General features: G+C 31.9%; 3 protein-coding genes across 3 annotated transcripts; all 3 read left to right on the top strand.

Annotated features, from left to right (window-relative positions):
• The first annotated feature begins 4,124 nt into the window (after window positions 1-4,124).
• LOC134279112 (multidrug resistance-associated protein 1-like) lies at window positions 4,125-6,814 on the top strand. Its single transcript, XM_062761463.1, has 7 exons — window positions 4,125-4,190; window positions 4,875-5,048; window positions 5,268-5,393; window positions 5,504-5,641; window positions 6,193-6,315; window positions 6,408-6,466; window positions 6,670-6,814. The coding sequence occupies exons 1-7, from the start codon at window positions 4,125-4,127 to the stop codon at window positions 6,812-6,814; spliced, it is 831 nt and encodes a 276-aa protein (XP_062617447.1).
• Window positions 6,815-6,943: 129 nt separating this feature from the next.
• On the top strand, window positions 6,944-12,358 carry LOC134279111 (multidrug resistance-associated protein 1-like). Its single transcript, XM_062761462.1, has 16 exons — window positions 6,944-7,081; window positions 7,183-7,360; window positions 7,478-7,732; window positions 7,835-7,900; window positions 8,384-8,521; window positions 8,698-8,844; window positions 8,960-9,111; window positions 9,254-9,557; window positions 9,719-9,886; window positions 9,985-10,302; window positions 10,406-10,637; window positions 10,746-11,056; window positions 11,150-11,349; window positions 11,443-11,569; window positions 11,704-11,952; window positions 12,332-12,358. Exons 1-16 carry the CDS (start codon window positions 7,032-7,034, stop codon window positions 12,356-12,358), a joined length of 2,922 nt encoding a protein of 973 aa, XP_062617446.1. The 5' UTR covers window positions 6,944-7,031.
• A 55-nt stretch (window positions 12,359-12,413) lies between these two features.
• Window positions 12,414-14,756, top strand: LOC134279113 (uncharacterized). The gene is made up of 8 exons (XM_062761465.1): window positions 12,414-12,724; window positions 12,902-13,018; window positions 13,134-13,314; window positions 13,474-13,538; window positions 13,698-13,802; window positions 13,966-14,137; window positions 14,299-14,384; window positions 14,500-14,756. Exons 1-8 carry the CDS (start codon window positions 12,658-12,660, stop codon window positions 14,754-14,756), a joined length of 1,050 nt encoding a protein of 349 aa, XP_062617449.1. The 5' UTR covers window positions 12,414-12,657.
• Window positions 14,757-17,978: the final 3,222 nt, after the last annotated feature.

Below are 17,978 nucleotides of genomic sequence, written 5' to 3'. Positions count from 1 at the left end.
TTTACTCAAACTAAGTAATTGTTTTTCTACAGTCAATACGTTTCTCTAATCATAAACTTAGTTCTTTGTTTTTGCTTCATTGAATGCATATGTCAATCCTACAGAAAAAGGATCATATCTAATATTAGAGATGCAACGTGTCCAAGCAAACGTGTCCATCGTTAATATATTTTGTTTATTTTAAGAAATAAAACAAATGTCAAATCATATATTGCAGGTTCTTGGACTATGTTTTGGTCACGTGAATTTGATAAGTAGAGATTATATTCATATTAGCACTTAGCAGCTGACCTGACCAATCCTCTGTAAGCATTTCACCACACAACGTAATAGAGTATCTCACCTACAGTGTATTAGTTCAACTGATTTGCTAAACCACAAAATACACAAAATAAACACTTCAATTTTGATTGCACGGTATGATTTTAATCCCAGTATTCTCTATTTCTTCTACACTCCTTCAAAGAATTTTTCGAAAGAATTCATATGCATAAGTTTAACCTTTAAGTTATTTTAATTAATAAAAAGAAAATCGTTCATTCAAAATAATCATGAAAAATATTTATTGCAAAATGCTACTTTTGCGATCAAATTGCAGATATTTAATGACATAATATCGATTTGAAATGAAACTTCCTATAACAAGAAATTAAAGTAATAGTCGATGGCCTTTTAAGTAATAGTAGAGAATTTTTAATAATATTAGTCCTTTCAGTTTACTCTCTATTTTTCAACTTTTCTCGAGTGTTATAGTAGATAGTATATCAAGTGTTTGAACTCAAGAAATCTTAACTAGTACATGTGTAATTGTGTTTTAAATGCATCCTAAATCCAGTCAGAAAAAAATACTTTTCAAAATTGATATAATTTGATTACAGTATATAGATGAAATGTTATGACAACATTTTTATGAACATTTTATGTCATGACAAAAATATTTTGAACAAACATAATAATTAAGCTAAAATGATATAAATTCAATAAATATTACACAAACCTGATTTTTTCAATACATTCATGGTTACCCGGTATATTTTTAATAAGGTTAGAACATTTTATAACTTTTTTTTTTTTAAAGAACACAATATTTGAAATGAGTTTAATCTCAATTTCTTTCCTACCGCTCCATTGTCGACAATGGTAGCAGACTTGTACAAATTACCTTTGCGACTTGCATCCTGTAATATTGTAAAATATTTATAATAAAAAAAAACATTAAAATATGGCCAGTCACAGAGATGACCAGGCCAGTCATTTGAATCTGAAATTTTAAACGAAATATTGGCCAAATTTAAAAAGAGAAGAAAGGTTTCTCCCCCCAATCTTCAGTGAAATCCTCGTTGGTTTAAAATTTATTCCTCTTATTTTACTTGGTCTTACACTAAGTGTACAACGTTACCACGGGAGGTTTTATTGATTCATGCAAGAATATATCAGACGATACTCAAGAGAACGAAAAATGTCTTGTAAAACTAATTTACAATCCTTTGTAGCAATTCAATTTTCTGATATAATGACCGGATAGATGGGACCTAATGAATAAACCATTCTTTCTACCTCCATAACACATTGGTCCCGTAGTCAATAAACAACTTCATGTACTACAAATGTATACGTCAGGTTGATCGACTTGTTCATTGAGTAAAAGACTGGTTTTACCCCGTCTGACGAAGCTTGTTTACTCAACCAAATCAGCTGTCCTGAGAAAGTAGATCCCAGCCGAATAAGTGGTTGTTGCTTCTATTTCCAGATTTATACAAATAAATATGCCATTTTATAGAACTTTAATTGAATCATCCTTATAAATATAACCGAACAGATGAACATTGATAGCAATATACAGGAACACATTAAATGGTATATACTTTCGCAGTTTTAAACAAAAATATATATATATTTTTTTCAAATCTTATTGTTTTGTTTTAAAGAGATTTAAATTTAATTCCATACTACATTTATTCAGTTAAGTTTTTAAAAAGTTTATTTAATTAAATTTGTAATGTTCAATTCTGTTTTATGAATGGAATTTTCTTGATTGCTTATTGAACTCAAAATACTGGATTTTCCCCTTGACGTAGCAGAGAACAATTTTAAAGCAATGTGGGTGTCCGTCAGGTATTTTTTTTAAATCCGTTTACTTTATTCTAAGTACCAATTTAGAGTAAAACAAATTTGACTCCTAGGTTTAGTTCATGCCTGTTTGTTGGACATAATGACTTAGTACAGTGATTTATTAAATTGGACACCGGGCCCTTAGTACATTGGTTATTGTTATTTACATAAAGGAGAGATATGTTTATAAATACAGGTAAAGGTCAAGGCTTAATATAAATTGACCGTGAATTCGGAATTTCCCTTTGACTCATGTATAGTTAATGAATTTGTACTTTAACATTTAGCTTCACAAAATTATCAGTAATATACCTGGACTTGAGCTGCAATGGAATGAAATTTTTTTTAAACAACCAGTAGGTTTATCAGAATATAAACTATTTACAAAAAACTTACTGCATTCAAAGAATACATTTTTAGCTTTTAAAAAAGTACAAACAAAATTAAAAAAAACCCAAACCAAACAAACAAACAAACAAAAAACAAAAAAAGAAGAAGAAAAAAAAACGACCATCTTAATGTACATTTAAGTAACTATAAGTGATAAATCAAATGTATGTAAAATTGCGTTGAAAAAAAAATATGCTTTTGATACAACTTGATTTGACAAAGAAAGCAAGGTTTTCTAAACTGAGAAAGAATGGGTGGACTTAACTGGCCAGAAAAATGCTGTAAATTTAAGTTTCATAAAATGTTTATTTTTTTCCATCATATAAACTCCCGATATCTTTACTGTGTATTCATGGTACGGATGTGAATTTAAAACACTCTTTTCGATGTAAACTAAATAAATATCGAAAGCATGGTGCCTGAAGATTTCTTGAATATCAATAGATAATCAGGGTCAGTGTTTATCATCGTCTGAATACATAGTCAGTACATGTTTGTCGGCTGTTCTTAAGAAAACTGTAGTTGTATATTGAACAAAATAATGTTATATTTAAAGGAGAAGAGCCGACAAAAGTGTGCTCATATTTAATTTAACAAAAAACATGTTCAAATAAACTTCTCGCTTCCATTGAAATGTCCCTTTTGACCTTTTAAATATTACAATTCGTCACGTGATTTCCATTTAGCTTCACAAAACATTACATTGTATTCTTCATACCTCAATCTAAATCATGTCTTTGAATGAAATTATTGTTTTTTTCAGAATTTAGCAAATTAAACATTTACAAAAAACTTACTGTCATTCATTTTTAAAATAATTTCATATTGACATTGCTTAAAAAAGCTAAAACAAAATCAATGTTTGGAAAGAGAGAAAAGAGAGAGAGATGTCAACAATGACAACAAACAAAAAACCCGCCTCCTATAAAAAAATAAAAACCACTCCGGGTACATGTTGAAAAGACCATCATGTAATGCTTCAATTTTGATAACTACAACAGGGCATTGTTTTTGAATCAAATGTATGTAAAATATATGCTCTTTCAATTGCAAAATTTATTTTGATACAACTTGATTTGACAAAGAAAGCAAGGTTTTCTAAACTGAGAAATTTGTTTTGACATTATGCAACTTAAACTTTTCCTTAAATTATTTGAACCTATTTGCGAAAAAAAAAATATCGTAATAAAGAAAATAAAATAGTAGAAACCGATCGAAAGACTTTTTAACTAATAAAGAATAAATTATCACCGGTACATGATACTCTGTCTAGTTTTTTTTTTATCTTTACATTGACAGAAATTTATAGTAGCATTTTAAATAATACACTATATGTATATACCTGAATTTCCTATATTGCTGATGAATCATCATATTAGGATGTAATTATCAAATATTCTACTGTGTATTAGGCCTCATGCAAAGAACGAATAAACTGTTTTGACCACGTGTGGCGGTAACCCCGTGTATATAGATTTCAAAATCGCTCAGATTTTCAAGATTAAGCCTTGAACTTCTCCCGATTCACCGGGGTTTTCCTCATATTACACTACAGATAAAAATAGCACTTAGGTCCATTAAAACTACCTGCACCGATAGGTCATCCACAGAATACCTTTAAGATGAATGCTATGACGGACAGCATTGTAGACAAGATTGAATCGTTCTGTTCGGAAGATTCTCTCTGGGTATGTTAGGAATTTTTCCCTATATTTCATTCATATATGTATCTAGATGAAAAAAAAAATTGTTTTAATCGTTGCTATTAAATATAATCTAGATTTATTTTCTTGAATCGTTTATTAAATTTTAAAGAAAATAGGTTCAGATCACTTAAAAAGGTAAAGAGAATAAAATTGAAAAAACAAACCCCAAAACATCCATTTTCCCTCACATATTATACACGTGTGTCCGTAGATATAGCTTTCGCTCTTCGCCATTACTGGATGTACTCATGTTCAATAATCCAATAGTATTGCACAACATGATGAAACAATCAAGCTTTCCTCCATATCGCTAAAAGTAATTCATAAAAAGATAAGGATTTTTCATATATTAACGAATTAGTGCACATATTGTCAAAATTCGTAGGAATTAAAAGACAGATGTTTGGACATTAAAATGCATCGGACATTTTTCTTGCTGTAGCTGTATCTCACACCTTTTAATCATTTATAAGACATCCCTAATTTAACGATTTTGTATTGTCTCTACATTTTTCAAAATCAATCATTGTTCCTTATCTTCAATTTTCTTTTTTTTTTTTTTTTTTTTTTTTTTTTTTTTTTTTTTATAAATTTCGTATTTAATTCCCTTACTTTAATTTTACTGATCACCTTCTAACTACAATACAAAGCCGTATTTACTTTCAGGACTCCAACCTGACGTGGAACACGGCTTCTCCCGATCTCACTCTCTGCTTCCAGAAAACAGTCCTACCCTGGGTACCATGTACTTTTATCCTGATATTTTCACCACTAAGACTCTACTTACTGCCAAACGAACGAACAAAACAACAACACTCTACGCTAAGTCTTGCCAAATATGTAAGTTCCCATTTCTTTCACATTCAAATGATCTATTGAAAAGAAAAATGACAATACAATGAACAATCAAAATTCAATCTTCTAATCAATCTTCATTCTTCTATTGTGATATGTTACTGCATGTGGCTGCATCAGTATATTAAGATATGAAATTAAGAAATATTTATAGCAATCACATGAAATATTTTTATAATGGTAATATTGATTGCTTTGTTTTAGATTTTGTGTTCTGGTCTCCTGTTCCTTTCATTCCTGGAATGTATAGAAAAAGTTTATATGAATTCTCTGGATGATGCCGTCAGACAACCAGAATTCATGTCATTCATACTTACTGCAATTACACTGGTAATTTTAAAATTATTAATCATTTAAGTCTTCAGAAATCAACTTTCTATTATCTACATGCGTTACGTCCAAAGAATGATAAAATATATACTTATTTTGATTTCCTATAGATCATGGCCAATCACGTCATGTGGACAGAACGCCAACAAAAAATAAGATCCTCTGGATTTCTGCTAACCTTCTGGTTCCTGATGTTTGTCAGCTTTTGTTTGACACTCCAATCTCGGGTCAGGTCCCTCCTCAAGCAGGTACAAGTACATACGAATCGTTGAAATACTAAATGAGTAAATATATTAACCTAAATTATTTCACTTTTTCAAATCTTTACCAACAAATTAAAGGAACAAGGACAAATTTTCAAAACTATTTTCTTATTTATAAATACTATACCAAGGTATTTATAATGATCATCACAAATTTGAATTTCAGTTGTTGAGATACAAGACAGATTTAGAGCTCCAAACCCTTGTTATGTAAACAAGGCCCTTGTCATGTTTTTGTTTCCTTAGGTTAAATATACTAATATATGTTCGTTCAAAGCAGATTTTTTCCAATACAGAAATTAATTTTTTTATATGTTAGCAAAAACAAGACATGAGCCTTGTTTACATTATGAAGAATTTTAAGTTCTCTATCTTCTTTGTAAATAACCAAATGGTGGTCAAATTTTTGCTAATCATTAGAATTGCCTAAGTTAGGAATTATAAATATCAAAAATTGTTTTAAAAATTCAGTTGAAACTGTGTCCATGTCGGACATGTCCCATTAAAGAAATAACACTCACATTTTGCCATTTCAGGATGATATGAATGTGGACACGAGGTTTTGTTTCCTGTCAATTCAGACTCTTCTCAGCATTGCTCAGCTGACTCTGACAGCACTATTTGTAGACAACTTCCCTGAAGATGATCAAAAATACAAGGTACTTATTGAATGGATTTCAAAATAAATAACTTTTATGAGTTTAAGATCACATCTCAAAAAATCAACAAGCGTGTTTTACTATATTTTCAGAAACCCTCCTCTGAGAACAGTACATTTCTGTCCATATTGTCGTTTTCTTGGTTTACTAGGTAAGCAAAACCGTATTTATACTCGTATATGATCTAAACAAATATAATTTATAAACTACTGTAAATCACTTTTTATTCGCAAAACCGTATTTAAAATTTAATTCTCGCGTAATATGATTATATAGAACAATAAACAAATTTTGTCTCGCTATAATTTATAAACTAGTTTTGCATTTGATTGATAATTTCTTGTTTTTTTAAAGCATTGTTCGGGAAGCTTACCGTCGAACTTTAAAAGCAGAAGACATGATAGAACTCACAGATGACATAACGTCAGAATCGGCTGTTCCCATATTCCAGAAAGCATGGCGCGACGAAGTTAATATTACGAAAAGGTCTGTATGCTAGTATTTTATTTTCCGTATTAAATTTTTTTTTTATCATTAGTTGTTTTTTTTTTATACAGGATGACCTGTCTGAAGAATATTTCATTAATTTTAACAGGAAAAACAACCCAGTAAAATCAGATATTAATGACAACAGGTCGGAAGGAAAGATTCATCAAGCCAGTCTTTTTAAAGTGCTTTTCAAAATACATTTAAATGAGGTCGTTCTGAATTTTCTGATGCGGATGTCGCGTCATCTTCTGCAGTTTGTTGGGCCCCTGCTGTTCAAGTGAGTAGAGCTTGGATTCTTGTATGTCGAAATTTTCTTATCAAAATAGTTCAGTGTACAGTTTTTGTCACATATATTATAAATTTCTTTTTATTTTCCAGGCTAATGATTGACTTTGCCGAGGACACAAATGATTTTCTTTGGCATGGAATTTTATTTGCCAGTGTAAAATTTATAGTTGATTGCACAGAAGTGTTGATGGGAAATTATGACGACAATACTTGTCACATGATTGGAATCAAAATCAGAACATCAATTTGTGGAGCTTTATATAGAAAGGTTTGATACTTTAATAATTGCCATATTCTGTTATAAAAGAAGCTTCAATAAACATATACCGGGTATTTAAATCCATATTGAAAAACACTGCAAAAAATATTTCTCTTCTTCACGTAGATGACTAAACTTTCGAACACGGCCAAGAAAGATTGCACTGTCGGTGAGATGGTAAACCTGATGGCTGATGATGCCCAAAGAGTTGTACGGGCCCTCTTTCAAATACACTTTTTGTGGATAGGTCCTCTACAGGCATGCGTGGCCCTCTACTTTCTTTATCAAGAGTTGAAGTTTGCTGCAGTGCTAGGATTTAGCCTCTTATTCATTTTCATCCCCTTGAATGTATTCATTGCAAAGAAACATCACAAAATCAATGTAAGTTCTACCAAAGAGAATTGTTTATGAAAAAACTGGCGTAATCTTGTCTTAATATGTTCTCTAATAAAACAATAATTTGTCTTGTTGTTTTTTTTTTAGAACGAGGATACTGAGATCAAAGATAAAAGAATGAAGGTTTTAAATGAAGTCTTCAATGGAATCAAGGTGAACAAAATTTTCCCTCATCCTGGGCATTGCAATACAAATGTGAAAAAAAAACTCATTAATTTATTATCGGAGAAACCAGAAAAAATATATAAATACACAGTATGCAATTTCCAATTTCTAAGTCTATCTTTTTCTTATTTTTTAACGGTATCATTGTACTTGAATTACAGTATAGTTCTAGTATAGTTATCTTCAGAATAGCATTAAACATACATGTCTTTGATATTTATTTTATATTAATTTTTTGACAATGCACATGTATACTGTTGGATGTCCGATTTCGTCATCTTACCACACTGATCTGAGCTATTAATCTCTGAAGTATCGTGGCCTAATTTTTACAGAGATTTTATTTTTAGAGCAATATAAAAAAATCTTATTTTGATTGAATTAGCTTTCCCGTTTCGTAATAGCTTAAATAAAAAATCTGAAATCACTTCCTAAACTTATCTTAATATCTCTTGTTTCATCTTTGGACAGGTACTAAAGCTGTATGCATGGGAACCCTCATTCGAAGACCAAATAGATTCCATTCGATTCCAAGAACTGCGTGGAAAAATGAAAAGAAAATGTTTGGATGCAGTGTCCTCTTTCATTTGGGGAATATCAGACTTTTTGGTAATGACTTTTCATCAAATAACAGCGTACTTGATCAAAACTTAATTAAATTACTTTTTATTTTGTTTGTCTGCCAATCAAGTTATGTATGAATGTCACATGTATAAACCTAACGAACATAACATGCATAAATAATGTACAATAGTTGCATACTTACGTGCTCTCTTGTTTTTCAGATTGCGTTTGTCATCTTTGCCGTGTATTTGTGGTTGGATGACAGCAACATCATGACAACAAAGAAGATCTTCTACACAATATCTCTACTTGGAATTCTCCGTGGACCAATTCTTCACATGCCACATGTGATCACAGCACTTGTGGAGGTTAATATCTATCATTTTTCCTGAAGTTTGATATTATATGGTTCTTTTATCTTGAGAAACAACGTACATCTTTAAACAGCAGAAAAACTTTAACTTTCTTTAATTTTCTTTACAGACAACAACCGCTCTTAAAAGAATTCAAAAATTTTTGAATCAAGAGGAAATAGATGAATCTGCGATCCAACATGATGGAAGTGAGGCACTGTCGATAGAGATGAAAGGTGCATCGTTTACATGGAATGGAAAGAAGAACCCAAATTTAAAACAGTATGATTCTTGCTTTCAACCGTGGATTTTTTTTTCATTTTAAATTTAATGAGGGAAAATAAAAACGAGACTTGTATGCACCATTGATGAAAGAATAAATGAATAAAAACACAAATAGGTTTTATTCAATTCATTTTCATAGTATAAACATGGAGATCCCTGATGGAGGACTGGTGGCTATTGTTGGAGCTGTGGGCGCTGGAAAGTCTTCGCTGTTGTCAGCAGCAATTGGAGAAATGGAAAAGATTTCCGGGGAAGTCAGTGTGAATGGTTCTGTTGCTTATGTAACACAACAAGCATGGATTCAAAACAATTCTCTGAAAGAAAATATTCTGTTCGGAAAGAAGATGAATAAGAAGAGTTATGATAAAGCAATCGACACATGTGCTCTACAAGCTGATCTTGATATTCTTCCGGGAGGGGATGAAACTGAAATAGGAGAAAAGGTATCATAAAATATGTTTTCCTGTCAAATCCAGTTGCGTTATTCAAGTAATTTTTCATTCAATTCTATTTTTCATTTAATTGTTTCTGAAAATAGTTTTGTATACAGATATTTCTAGAAAAGAAACTTAGTATTGAATCACGTAATCTTTTAATTTTAAAGGGAATTAATCTTAGTGGAGGACAAAAACAGAGAGTGAGTTTGGCCCGTGCAGTTTATCAGGACGCCGACATCTACCTGTTAGATGACCCTCTTAGTGCTGTCGATGCACATGTAGGAAGACATATATTTCAAAAAGTCATTGGAAATGGAGGACTTCTGAGAAACAAGGTAGAAATCAATGAATGTTTCGAGATCTGTACATGGTCTGTAAACTTCATATTCAAACTCACTGCCTCACTCTACTGGTTTTTTTTTGTCGTTTACAGACACGAGTCCTTGTCACACACGCCATAAGCTTTTTACCAAACGTGGACAAGATTATAAATCTGGTCAATGGAGAATTAACGGAAGTTGGGACCTATAACGAGCTGATGGAAAGGAATGGTGTGTTTGCAGAATTTGTACGGAACCATGCACTAGAAGAGTCTTCTGATGATGACGAGGAGCAGACAAATAAAAGACAAAAGTTCATCGGGCGACAGATATCAACCATTGACCAGTCTGACAAAGGAGTACAGGAAAGAACAGAGAACAAATGTAAAGATTCCAAATTCATAGAAGAAGAATCAATAGAAACAGGACAGGTAGGCAAGAATTTGATTAATATTGATATTTTCTTGATACATTTTCTGCGATTTTCATTTAATTAAACGAGCATTGTTCACCAAATATGTAATGTTTTTATAGGTGAAATGGTCTGTTTACACCAGTTATTTGAAGACAGCTGGACGTTTTCTACTGGTCGTGCTTTTGTTTACCATTGCGGAGAACATATCAGATCATTATAATAAGTACTGGTTGAGCGAATGGAGCAGTGGCAATGCAGATAACTGTTCTACATCTAATATGTCCACAGCTGATCAACATTCACGAGAAAAATACAGACTGAAAGTATTTGGAGGCATGGGACTGATAAGAAGTATGAACGCATTTTGTATATCTATTTCACTTTACCATAAAAAAATATTTTCTAAACGTCCTTAATTTGATGTAATACTAATACTATCAATTTTCAATTATTTTGTAGCTATTTTTGATGTTCTCATACAACTCTCAATTACTTATATCGCTGTTAAGTCAGCACGAACATTTCACCAGAATGCCCTGTCCAGTGTGATGAGAGCACCATTGAGCTTCTTTGATACAACACCGATTGGCAGGATCATCAACCGTTTCTCTAAGGACATGGAAACATTAGATTGGTCTCTTCCTTGGATTACGAAATCTTTCTTAGAATGTTTTCCTCATATGATGTTCACTTTTGGAATCATTACCATGGGGACGCCTAAAATAATGTACTTCGTGATTCCGTTTTGCTTCATTTATTTCTTTATACAGGTAATTTACATTATATTTAGATGAAAAAAAAATTATTATTAGAATACAGTTTCCCATTCTTATCAATATAACTCATTGCCTATCTTGTTTCAGAGGCTTTTCAGTGCCACTGCAACACAGACAAGGAGGATCTGCAGTGCCCTTAGATCACCTCAGTACTCTCATTTCAGCGAGTCCATCAATGGTGTCACAACACTTCGTGCTTTCAACAAAACTCAGCTGTTCACAAATGAGTCTGATCGCCGGCGAGATGCATACAATAAAGCTGAAGTAACGAACACAATGTGCTACAGGTAAGAATTTATTCTTTATTCGAATTTAAAGACCTTTTAGGGGAAAAAATATATATTTGATATTTGTGGTAATGTTATTTTCACTCATTGCAGATGGTTAGGAGTACGTTTGCAGTTTATCGGAAATCTTTTCGTTTTCATTGCTTGCACCATGGCTGTTTATAGAAGAGACGTGTTATCAAGTGGGATGATAGCCCTTGTTATGACGTATGCTGGACATGTGAGTAGTTTTGTCCTCAGTATAACATGGGTTTTGCACATATTAAATGCCATTTTCTTTGACAAATTTTATGTTGATCACATTGATAACAAAGTGTTTTAACTATAACTCAAATTTTTAATTCTTCTTTTCAGATAAGCGGCATCCTTCGTTGGATCGTTCATGTTTTCACCGAAATGGATACAAACATCATATCGGTGGAAAGAATTCAGGAATATATCGAAACGAAACCAGAAGCAGAATGGCGGATTGAAGAAACAAAACCTGCCCCTGAGTGGCCACAAAAAGGCCATATAAAATTTTCAAATTTTGGCCTGAGATATCGTGAGGGTTTAGACCTGGTTTTGAAAGGAATAGACTGCGAAATAATGCCAGGAGAGAAGGTATGTGCTTTTAATTCAAAATTTGGATTAGTGAACTTAATAAAGATTGCCAAGATTTCGTATGAAATTGTGCTCATTGGATTTAAAAATTGAAAAGTTTCCATGGAAACAGGGAAACATTGAAAAGTCTTTAATTTTGATTTTTATATCAAAGTACTGAAAGGACTGATACGAGTTGATGGTTTTCCAAGCTTAGCTATGATGGGTATTGTTTTAATGATAAAAAAAAAAAATGAAAGTCTTGTTCAGTTTGGGACGACATAAGCTATTGCTTGCAATAGCAGACTCTCTAGTTTTAATTGCAATTTTTCAATGATGAAAGAAGAAAATACATATCTGAAAGTGTTTACTAAGTGAAAACAAGAAATCTGTGAAACAGTGCTCACTAGCTATACCCCCTCTCTGATGTGAATATACAATATCGTGTTAAGGACGAATGCTACAACGTCATAATGGCTGCTTTTCCGGTGAAAATCTAAGTTCTTCCGGTGAAAACGAGAATTTTCCGTGTGGCGAATCAATTAGGAACCCAAAATTGGAACTCTTTTGTAAGAAAGATAATTTAATACATGGGTCTGTTAAACGCTTTTTGTGACGGTCATATTCATTGAGAATTAAGCGCTGAAATAACAAGTATGTAAATAACCGGTTAGAAACCGACAAAATCGGGCACAATGGATTGCTGATCAGTGTAAAGGAGAGAAAATGAATACTTTGTCTTTGGTTGAAGTCATTGAACACGACCATTTCTATACGCATGACAATAATGAAGGTAGGATATTTAATTTTACACGTTTTTATTATCTTGGTTGTCCAATATTTCATCTCAGTGATCTACAAGCTTTCTGGACACCCGCTTTCTCAAATTCTGTAACCATTGTTAAAGTATTTCAATATAATGTCTTGTTGTTCTGACAAACTTGTCAATTAAACTTGACATTTTTCATAGAACGGGAAAGAAATGGGAATGGACAGTTTAAAGGAGAAACGAGAAAGCCCTCCCCACATGAAGATGTAGGACACGACCATTCATATTCCAGTTTACCGACATCATCATCTACTTCAGGTATTGTAAAGTATATTTAAATGAGCTATTTAAGCCATATGAATATCACACTGTGACATTCACATATATATTGCACGTGGGGATTATGTAATGAAATTAATATTAAAATTTTAAGATGATTGTGAGATGTGCATAGATGAAAACATAGATGAAAACCCAGATGAAAACATAGATGAGAATGATTCGGAGTCAGATAAATGTGACGATGAAGACCCCTGTACATACAGTACACACCATTCGGTACAAGGGAGACATATTGTTGAACTTGATGTTTTGGCAGAAGGACTGGAGAAAGGGTTTGTACATTTATCATTTACTCTTCTTTTTCTTCTTCCATAAATGTGCCCGGCACTAAAGTTGGGCATTATTGCCTATAGGGCTGTGTATTGAGCCAAAGTAATACATGTAAAGCAAATATAAAAAGTCAACACATAATTATATTATTATTATTAAAGGTGTTCAAGCTGTGGACAACCATTACAATTGACATCATACATTGGAGAAAGTAGATATGGCCTAGGTAAGGATATTTTTTTCATTGAATTTTAATATCATGTCTGCATGTTATTTATAGTATGTAACTGTTGACTTATACTGTTTTTTTGTGTGTGTGTGTGTGTGTACACATTTGCTCTGATTAAGTATTTTGTAATTCTTTTTCTTTATACTTGAATTTCAGGTAGTCTCCTTCACTTAAGATGTAGTTGTAAGAAAATTAACTATGTTCCCACAGGAAAACGACATTCAAAAAACATTTGGGATGTAAACTCAAAATTAGGTGCAGGTCAGTTGATTTATTTTAATTATTTTTTTTTTTATTATTTGAAATTAGAGTGATTGAAGCTTCTTTTAAGTTTTTGAAACACAACATTTCACTACAATCTGATTAATAATGCATATATATATAGTGCATTTGTATAACATTTAAATATATTGATAAACTTCAGCAATGATATTCTGTGGTATTGGTGAAAGTGTAGTCAATAATTTATTGGCTGCATTGAACCTCCCGAACATATCCCCAACCACCCTAAAAAGGAGGGAACGAGAGGCAGGTTCTGCATTTGAAGCAGTTGCTACTGAGACGTGTAGTGATGCAATTGCAGCTGAAAGTAGAAGGTAAGAAAAATTTATATCAATGTTGTTTTGGTACAAAAGTAAGAATATATATTTAATAGCATCATTTATGTTTATAACATGGAATTTATACTTTGTAATGCATTAAATTAAATATAGATACATGTTTCATTTGAGAGAAAGTTATGTTTGTTCATTTGCAGTTGTCAAAGTGAAGAAGACCAGGCGGTTTCCTTTGATGCTGGCTGGCAAACCAGAGGAAGTGGAAGGAACTATGCTAGTTTATCTGGTGTGTATTTAAAATAATTTTTTTGTAGCAACTTTTACCACTATTTTTATATCATGCATGTTTAACTGAATAACTGTATGTAAATGTAGTTATACATAGTGTTCTTTGATTTCAGGTCATGGAAGTATGATTGGAGTGAATACCGGAAAAGTCTTAAGTTATGCCGTACGTTGTAAAAAATGTCGTTTTTGTGACAGGGCGGTGGATAAAGAAAATCCAAAAGAGCATGATTGTAGAAAGAATTGGGAGAAATCCTCCAAGGCAATGGAGTCTGACATGGCAGTAGAAATGCTTCATGAATTAAAATCAAAGGGATTTCACGTTAAAAAACTTATCATGGATAGAGATACTACTACGATTTCAAGGTTATAATTTTATGCTAAAAAAATTGTACATTTCATACTGAAATTAGAATTACTGTAATAATGGGTCATTACTTGCTAATTAATTGAAATAATTTTGCTATGTATTTGTAGGGCTCGAGCATCTTTTGATGAGTCTTTAGAAAAATTCTCAGATTTTAACCATACCAAGAAAAATGTAACAAACAAGCTATATTCACTTAGAAAGGAAAAAAGATATAATAACCTTGGACCAAAAGCAATAAACCATCTGACTAAGTGCTTTGCATATGCTGTCAAGGGGAGTGAAGATGCAGCTAGCATGAAGAAAAACTTGGAGGCCATTCCTTGCCATGTTTTTGGTGATCATTCAAGATGTTCTGAGTGGTGTGGGTAAGTATTCTAGGTTAATTTCTAAACAATAATGCAATAGTAATAAGAATAATAATTATGTTAATTAAGTAAATTATTTCAGTAAAGTGATTTTCATCTTGCAGATATTTGAAAAATCCATCCTCATATAAACCAACAAGTTTGCCATATGGTAAATATATGACAGGAGAAGATCTGCTATCTGATTTAAAGACCATATTTGAAGAATATGCTGCAAATTCTGAAAAGCTTGTTAAAGTGGGTAGCACTCAGACCAATGAAAGTTTTAACCATACTGTAGCCTCAAAGAACCCAAAGTCCAACTTTCACAGTGCTTCTGAGTCTACATCATTCAGAGTGGCAGCGGCGGTGGCTCAAAAAAACATAGGTCTTCAAACACTAACAAAGGTTTGTATCATTTAAATTAAAACTTTACATGTCCAACTGATTTTGATGTCTAAATTATATGATTATCTTACAAATATATAATATCAAAAGCATTTTTATTATGTATTATCTAATCTCATTAACAATTTCAGGTGTATGAAAATTTGCTCCTTTCTCCTGGAAAGCACACCAATTCCTACATCAGTAAGGCTTCCAGGAAAAGAGATTATCAGAAGATTGTTAAAAGCAGCGTGGAGTGTAAGAAACGTAGAAAGGAACTTAAATCTGCAGCAAATAAACAGGTATTTGAATTTAATTGTACATGTACATATTTTGTGAATTTAAACTACCCTAAAAATTGATTATTTTGAAAGTTTTGTACAATTCTGTAAATGTTTACTATTCAACAGGTATCAACTTCTGAAGTTAAGGAGGGGGACAACATACCAGTCAGCAATAGATCTAGCTGGCAATTTAGAACCTGATCATCTGCAGGAAATACCAGACAGGACATTGCCACCTGCTTCCTCCTCTGTATCAAATAATGAGAACACCTTCTTATTTTTTGATCTAGAAACTACAGGTTTAGGTAAGAATTTTATAAAAACAGTGCCAACACACTATTATTCTGCAATGTGTTCTCATTACATTAATTGTATCACTTTCACTTCATAATATTTTTATATAATTTATTCCATTTCATTACAATAAATGTTAATATCATGTTTATATAAGGTACCTCATCAGAGATTGTGCAGCTAGCCTGTGTTTCTGGTGATGACATCTTTAACAGATATGTCCTACCTAGCTGTACCATCACACCATCTGCAACAGCAGTCACAGGCCTTCACGTTGTAGGAGGAGAACTTTTTTGCCACAAAGAAAAGGTAGAGAGTGTAGGAATTGACACTTGCCTCAAAGATTTTAAAATGTGGTTGAGCAAATTTCACAGACCTGTCCTTGTGTGTCACAATGGAAAGGTATTTGATTCTGTGATATTGATGAAAACATTATCAAATCACCCAGCATGTGGTACATTACCCATTAAAGGTTTTGTAGATACTCTACATGTATTTAGAGAAGTTCTACCAAAGAGGGACACGTACAGATTAGAAAAACTGGTGTTAGATACAATGTCTGTGGCATACAATGCCCATTCAGCTGTTGAAGATGTAAAGATTTTACAATCATTGGTGAAACATCATAGGTTATCATGTGAAATATTGTTGAAACATAGCTTCAGTGTTGACTTTATTTTATCATCAATTGAATACAAATCAAAGACCACTGAATGTTTGAACTCTTTGCAGCCTTTAGTTACATGTCTCTCTAGTTATATGATTAAAAAGATTGCACAGTCGGGTTTGGCATACGGTCATCTGAAACTTGCTTTTGACAGGGAGGAGCAGAGGGCCTTGAAAATATTCTTTCAGAAAGCAGTCAGATGGAAATATTAGAGTTACAAGAAATAAATCAATTCTTTCCAAAGTTATCACCCATTTCAGTACATAAAGTATCTCAATGCCATGAAGTATGATTCTTATAATTGATCTGCAATTGACCATATGATTGAACTTTGATTTTGACATGAAAGAAATAAAATTTTGTGTCCTTTTTTTCTTGCATAATATTAGGAAGGGCAAAATCTGTAAGTATGGATACTTATTAGTTAAAGATACAAGAGTCATCTTTATGTGATTTTAAATACCAGTGAAGTATGTAAGTATACATGTACTTGTTATTTTATCATTTTATTTTTCATTAACTTTATTGATGCTATCTGCATTTTTGATTGTGTATTTCCTTGCTTTTCCATATCATTTTAGTGCAATATTTGTTGTGTTTTCTTCTTTTTTTTTGTTTTTTTTGTTTTCTTTCATTTTCATTGTTATATTTTTATTTTGTTGCTGTGTATACATGTTTGTCTACCTGTTGTTTGTGTGTCTTCCTTTTCCTTGCTACTGCTGTTGTGTGTTTAACGTGATGTTCACTGTGCATTTTTTTTCCCCATCTTTCTGCTTCATCATGCATTCAAATATATATAGTTGCTTTTTGCTCTAACACCCGTAAGCATATTTTCCTATCCATATGTAACACTGCATACTATTTTATCTATATATATATACTGTAAATACCAATAATTCCATTTCCTTGAGCAAAAAAAAAATTTTTAGTTCATAAAATATTAAATATATGTAAATTTTCATGTAAAAGTACCAGTTTATTTGGGCCCTACCATATTAAGAAAGATAACTTCAAACCAGATCTTCTGAACCAGCATTTTTGAGAATATTTTTTGTAGATTTCTTAATCAAATTTCATTTCAATTTTTCATTTGCATATCATCAATAATCATGTGTATTTTCTATTTATAGATTTTGGTACAGTTTTAACCACCGGTTTTCAGGAAATTGAACATGAATGTTAAAAAAACACTTTTTTTCAGAAATAATAAAAAAAAGTATGATGAAAAAAAATTTTTTTTTTTGTATTT

This window comes from Saccostrea cucullata, unplaced genomic scaffold, assembly GCF_032062105.1.
Source record: "Saccostrea cucullata isolate Sc308-1 unplaced genomic scaffold, CSIRO_AGI_Scuc_v1 ctg6634, whole genome shotgun sequence".
NCBI classification, from domain to species: domain Eukaryota; kingdom Metazoa; phylum Mollusca; class Bivalvia; order Ostreida; family Ostreidae; genus Saccostrea; species Saccostrea cuccullata.
Note: the sequence above shows the minus strand (reverse complement) of the source record. Positions and strands in the feature narration are given on the sequence as shown.

Excerpts from the sequence above, each read along its gene's own strand:
- LOC134279111 (XM_062761462.1), top strand. The coding sequence starts at position 7,032 with ATGCGGATGTCGCGTCATCTTCTGCAGTTTGTTGGGCCCCTGCTGTTC. Across the intron at positions 7,733-7,834 it reads AGAAACATCACAAAATCAAT|AACGAGGATACTGAGATCAA; the intron begins GTAAGTTCTACC and ends TTTTTTTTTTAG. Across the intron at positions 9,558-9,718 it reads AAACTGAAATAGGAGAAAAG|GGAATTAATCTTAGTGGAGG; the intron begins GTATCATAAAAT and ends TTAATTTTAAAG.
- LOC134279113 (XM_062761465.1), top strand. The coding sequence starts at position 12,658 with ATGAATACTTTGTCTTTGGTTGAAGTCATTGAACACGACCATTTCTAT. Across the intron at positions 13,315-13,473 it reads GCAGAAGGACTGGAGAAAGG|GTGTTCAAGCTGTGGACAAC; the intron begins GTTTGTACATTT and ends TTATTATTAAAG. Across the intron at positions 14,138-14,298 it reads ATTGCAGCTGAAAGTAGAAG|TTGTCAAAGTGAAGAAGACC; the intron begins GTAAGAAAAATT and ends GTTCATTTGCAG.
- LOC134279112 (XM_062761463.1), top strand. The coding sequence starts at position 4,125 with ATGAATGCTATGACGGACAGCATTGTAGACAAGATTGAATCGTTCTGT. Across the intron at positions 5,394-5,503 it reads TACTTACTGCAATTACACTG|ATCATGGCCAATCACGTCAT; the intron begins GTAATTTTAAAA and ends GATTTCCTATAG. Across the intron at positions 6,316-6,407 it reads AAGATGATCAAAAATACAAG|AAACCCTCCTCTGAGAACAG; the intron begins GTACTTATTGAA and ends CTATATTTTCAG.